At 39.2% G+C, this 6,000-nt stretch overlaps 1 protein-coding gene across 1 annotated transcript; it reads right to left on the reverse strand.

Moving 5' to 3' along the window:
- Positions 1-738: 738 nt before the first annotated feature.
- On the reverse strand, positions 739-5,437 carry ankrd33aa (ankyrin repeat domain 33Aa). The gene is made up of 4 exons (XM_063016011.1): positions 5,159-5,437; positions 4,368-4,497; positions 4,134-4,274; positions 739-1,574 (listed from the first exon to the last, which is right to left on the reverse strand). Exons 1-4 carry the CDS (start codon positions 5,435-5,437, stop codon positions 739-741), a joined length of 1,386 nt encoding a protein of 461 aa, XP_062872081.1.
- Positions 5,438-6,000: the final 563 nt, after the last annotated feature.

Raw genomic sequence — 6,000 nt, forward strand, 5'->3', positions numbered from 1 at the left:
CTATGATTGCAGATCTGATCTTTGGTGGTTTTTGGATTAAATCTAACTTTTCAGACAAATTCTCTTTCAGCATAAAGTGACACTTATTGTTTTCTTTATGACCTTTTTTTGGACAAACAGGTAGGTGTCAATCAGTCACATTAAAAAATATTTGCAGAAACCATGGAAATCCCAGGACTGTAATGATATACACGAATCTGTGTACAAACATGATGATTTGTAGTTTTTCTCTCTGTGTGATGACTTTCAACACTGTAATATTTTCTCGTCCTACACAGCAAAGCCAGACATTGGGACATTTCTGAAGGTTGTTTTACAACTAGCTTGATCCCAAATGAACGCTGCCTCTCTGAAGATTTGGCGAATGACGAATGCTGCCAAATATTTTTTGTGTTTAGTGTTAGAACAACAATTAAATAAGGCCAACAGCTGCTTCTAAATAGTGCTACTGGTGCCAGTTCTTTATGCATGATCCAAATAAACATCGGCAGCATGGTAGTACCCCAGATTTTGGATTGGATTGGAGCCAAACAGCTATATTGACACAGGTTTAATCCTCGCTCTGGTAACTGTCTTGTAATGAACTGGTGCCACGTCTAGGGTTAATCCTTGCCTTGTGCCCTCTGTCTTTTGGGAAACCATGTCTGATCCACTTTGTGTGTAGAAAAATTCTCATGGACTTTCTGAAAATATTGTTATGCAAATGTCTGAGGTCCTTCCTGTCCATTTTTTAGGTTTTCACAAATTTTTGGACTTCCTTTTAGCTTCTTTGTCTGACTTTTCTGAATCTGCCTTCTCCTTCTCCAGTCGCTTCTTCTCTTTTTTCTTCTCCAGTTTTGCCTCCTTGTACTTCCACACAGGCGGCTCCAGGTATCCTTTCGTCATCTTCCTTTTCTTCTCTTTTTTGGGCGTTGAATCAGCAGACTTGGTCACTTTGATATTGGTTATACAACCAGTGGGGAAGATACTGTTGCGACGTGCCATGCTGCGTGGAACAAACCTACGCATGCTGCTGGAGGCCAAAGAAAGCATGCTGCCGCTACGCTCTGGGTCCGAACAACACGAGGCCAGAGATGCTGATGAGGTTGAGGTGAGGGTGGGTGTGGCTGATGAAATAGAGCCATTGCTGTGGCGCATCACACCTCTTTCAAGCTCTTTGCTTGATTTCTGCTGCATCAGTTCGGGTACTGCCAGCTGCCTTCTGCCAATTTCTGGTGGACTACCTAGACACAGCGGGCTACAGCCGGTGACCACCAGGGGACTGTGGACGCTCGTAGTCATGCGCACCATGTGATCCAGAACACCATTGTCCTGAGGGTCTTTTGGAAAGGATACAGTGAATGTAGACTTGAAGCAATGGGCAACCTTTTGCCCCGCACTTCTTGGGGATGTAGCTTTGTCCACCAACTGCTTAAGTTCAGGCCATTCTGGTATGTAGCTTTCACAGAATTGTTCTGCTCGAGGTCGGCTCATCAGCAGCCTGAGTCTGTTAAAAGTTTCAAAGTGTCCTGTCTTTAGTGCCCATTCGTTTACATCCTTCCCTCGTGTGGAATCCACTGTATTAATGTCCGCACCTAAGATTAAGAGGAATAGGAATAAAATTAAGCTTATAAAACTTTAGTGAGGTGTAAAGCAGTTTAGAAAATTTTAAATAGCCCTAAAGTCTGTAACATTTTACAGTGATTACCCAGTAGTAACATGTAAAAGAGAATAACACTGGATGGAACCTTTGTCTTGCCACTGTTGGTAAATTTTCCTCAAAATTTAATTACTGTTATAACCCAATTCTCAGATCTTGCTAACACATCTGGGAAAGTTTGGCCTATGAAAAACTGTGTGTGAAAAGGCACAATGTTAGGCATTAGCATTTTTGCAATTAACATCGCTGTTTTGGTTGCATTGCACAGAAGTTGTTTGTTTATTAGAATTTTACACTTTTGGTTACATTCATGACAGGATTGGTAGTTACTCATTACACAAGATTCATCAGTTCACAAGTTTATATCGAACACAGTCATGGACAATTTTGTATCCCCAATTCACCTCACTTGCACGTCTTCGGACTGTGCGAGGAAACCGGAGCACCCGGAGGAAACCCACGCAGACACGGGATGAACATGCAAACTCCACACAGAAAGGACCCGGACCACCCCACCTGGGGATCGAACCCAGGACCTATTGCACAGAAGAAAGTCATTCCTGCTAAAATTAAATAGTCTGTAAACTGTTGAACCGCAAAATGATTTGATCTGGTCATTTATATATGAAACACACAAAAAATATTAATTCTATTCTATTATTCTGTTCTATTCTAGTTTCACGGCTTTATCTCACTTTCCGAAATCACTTGGCAAAATGCAGCAACCTACCCAGAACAGGCCGCCGCCAATCTAACTTATATAAAGATGGGTTTTTACCAGGTAACACCAGGTAACGGGCTCTGTATAAATAATATATTAAAGGTATATTAAAGTATAGGCCAGCTATAGTTTATATTTCAAATCATATATTAAAGGACATTTTAATGTTTATCAGTTGCAGTTCTGGAGACGCTTTTCTGTTCTCGAACTTATAACTGAACTTATAAACATTTGATATGACAACAGTAATACAATTAATAGTGCACTAATGATGTAATGGGATTGAGCAGGAACAATCACAAAATGTATCTTGCGTTAGGGGAAGTGATCACAAAATCATCCAGTGTAGCATTAAAACAATATTATTGCTCCCTCATGTGGCCTCTGAAGGAACCAACTCATTTAAATGTTCTTATTATTGTCAATGATATTTCACTTTAAATTGTAGTGAAAATGATCAACATACGCTGTATGGCCAAAAGTACGTGGACACCTGATCATGAGCTTGTTTAACTTCTCTCAAAACGATGGGCATTAACACAGAGTTGGCACTACATCCATTTTTCTGAAAAGGTGTCTGTGGGATCTTGTGTCTATTTAATCAAATGACCATTAGTGCAGGTCATGCACTAATATTAGACAAGAGGACCTGGCTCACAATTCAGCCCAAAGATGTGTATTGGGGTTGAGGTCAGAGCTCTGTGCAGGCCACTGGAGTTCCACTGGAGGACCTTGATTTGTGAACAGTCTAGCTGGAACAGGAAAGTTTATATCCCAAAATGTTTCCAACAAAGTTGCCATTATAGAATTGTTTTGATATTGCTGTTAGCAATGGGTGTGGTTGAAACATGCCAACACGATAATTAGAAAGGAAAGTTAACAAACCGAGCAGAGGAGCTTGTAATTATAAGAAGGAAAACATTGGAATGGAGCAGAAAAACAATTTCAATAAAAAAATCTATATGTGATTAACTTCCTTAGTAGTAATAATACTAACATGTGGTATTTTAACACTAATCTTTTATAGCTTATACATTTTCACATTACATTTAATAACTATGAAAATTATATGTAAAAAAATTAAAGAACAGAAAAAGAGCACTATAATATAAAATTATGAAATTATGTTGTATTTACAATGTAGGCTACATCACATACACCTGTATATGTGTAAATAATGGCCTGTGCTGCCTTTATTGAGCCAACAATAAATAGGACTGACTGCTATCCAGTGAGACTTTAAATAAGTCCTAATAAGTCCACACATGCTTAATCCAGTGCTCTCTGTTGTAAGGACTCCTAGATTAGCCAATGGATCAGAATTGTCCTTAGATCTGACTTTTAAACCTGCCTGTGTTGGCGTCACCACTTCACTGCATCACTCTGTAGGGTAAATGCCACAATCCCTATGACTGAACATAATTATTTATTTATTAATTATTTATTTATTAATTTATTCACACCACTCATCTAGAATCCCTCACAATGCTCTTTAAAAAACATTTAGCTCTAGCTTGGTTTTCAGCTTCTTAAATATTGTTTTCATCTGTGTAACTCAGCATTAAATTTAATCTTAGTCTTGTTATTTTTAGTTTGCATGTACATGTGTACTATGTAATCCATATGTCTGTGTATTATTAATTAAGAATGGCAATTGGAGATTGAGTATTGACTATGTGTTGCTCTGCAATAACTGGGTACCCTGTTCATTACGTTTTCCTGATCTGTGCCCCACTTGATGAAGTGAAAATAAGTGAATGAACATTTTTTTACCTGCCATAAGTAACGAGGCCACACAGTCATTATTGCCTTGTATGGCTGCCTTAATAAGAGCAGTAAAGCCACGATGGTCCCTGAGTTCGATGTCCACACCAGAAAAGTAGTTCAGAATGTAGGTCAGGATGGTCACAAAACCTGTAGAGATGCAGGGCAGTGATTTGAGATGATTAGTTGATTAGTCTGCATTCTATTTTGTCTTACGCATGTTAAACAACTAAAATATCTTACCAGCTTGTGCTGCAATCATGAGTGCTGTGTTTCCATCATTATCACGGTGATTTATTTCCAGAAATGGACACTGGTTCAGTGAGTACACAATGTCTACAAAGCCTTTAGAAACTGCCACCATAAGGCCGTTCTGTCAAAGAAATAAAGGATAGAGAAGCTTAATTTTATCCATCATTAAAATCATTCAAAATGTGACGTGAAGACTACACTATTATCTGTATTAAATTTTTTTTTTCTTGATTCCATGATGAAAGCTGAATTTGATACAGAGTGAGTATGTCTGCACTCCTACCATTACTTGTTTTATCAAGAAATTTAGAATGTATTCATGCTAATCGTTTCAAATGATTAACTTCATTGATTTTTGTCATGTTTTGGTTAAAAAGGAGCATTGATTATCAATGCCTGTGACCTCTGATCCTTTAAAGGCACTGCAAAATAGACCTGCTTCTTATAGCAACACAGGCTATAAATACTGACAAAATTCTGAAATGCCTCACAATTCACTGGACACAAGCTCATATAAGATGAAAAAAAGACCATCTCAGTGTGCAGTGGTTTATAGTACAAGTACTGTTCCAATATTAAAAAATGCAGGACAGCAGTGTACAGACTGCATGTCTATTATTTTTCATCAGTTGATGGCAGCATATAAAATAGTCTGGCAGCTGTGTTTTATAATATTAAAGGTGTTCTTAAGTTCCTGTGAATGCAATATAATGGGCAGCACCCATTATCTTCTGCCATTTTCTTATATATGTCATTATAATCCCAAACACCCATTTTCCTACCCGTCCGTTGACGTCCAGCTCCATGACGTCTTCCTGTGTGACACCCGCATCCAGCACTCTGCGCAGGGACACGATCTCATTCCTAGCACAGGCCTGATACAGAGTTTTGGCCGTCCCTGCCGTTTTATCCTCCAGTTTGTAGTCAGGAAGGATCGAGTCATCCGAAAGCACGCTCCCAGAGTCTGAATCATCTCCAGAGACAGACACCTCTGAGGCATCCTCGTCTGGACCGGGGCCCAGATCCGGATCCTCGTGGATGAGGACTTTGACTGTAGGCATCTGGCTCCCAAGAGTTTGGGATCACACACAAAGAAGTCGATCCATTGCTGCTGCCCATGCAGGACCCTGCAATGATAAGGGTTTAATTATTATTCTGCAAACATTCCTACAATTGCTAATTTCCAACTTCGATTCTGTGGATCACATGTTACCCTTGAAAAAACAAACTGCCCCCTTGTTTACACAATCAGTGTTGACTTTTTTGCTGTGACACTCCAAATTGCAGTCAGGTGCATCCTGTTTGCCTAAATTATTCTTAAGATGTGTCTAAAACTTTTTCTTTTTCTTTTTTATTCTTTATGGCAGATCTGCACAAGTTCCATCAGATTTGATAGTGAGCTTTTGTAAACTGCCATTGTCACATTTCTCAACAAAGCTTTGATGGGGTTTACGTCTGGACTTCGGCTAGGTCACTTATGTGGGGACAGGAGTTGGTTTGAGTGTCTGAAGCCCTGCAATGTCTGGTGCCCTGTCCAGGGTAATCCTGTCAGTTTTGTACAATCTAATACTACTACAACTACTACTACTATTACTGCTGCTACTACTACTACCAATAATAATAA

Source organism: Trichomycterus rosablanca, chromosome 19 (assembly GCF_030014385.1).
Source record: "Trichomycterus rosablanca isolate fTriRos1 chromosome 19, fTriRos1.hap1, whole genome shotgun sequence".
Classification (NCBI taxonomy): domain Eukaryota; kingdom Metazoa; phylum Chordata; class Actinopteri; order Siluriformes; family Trichomycteridae; genus Trichomycterus; species Trichomycterus rosablanca.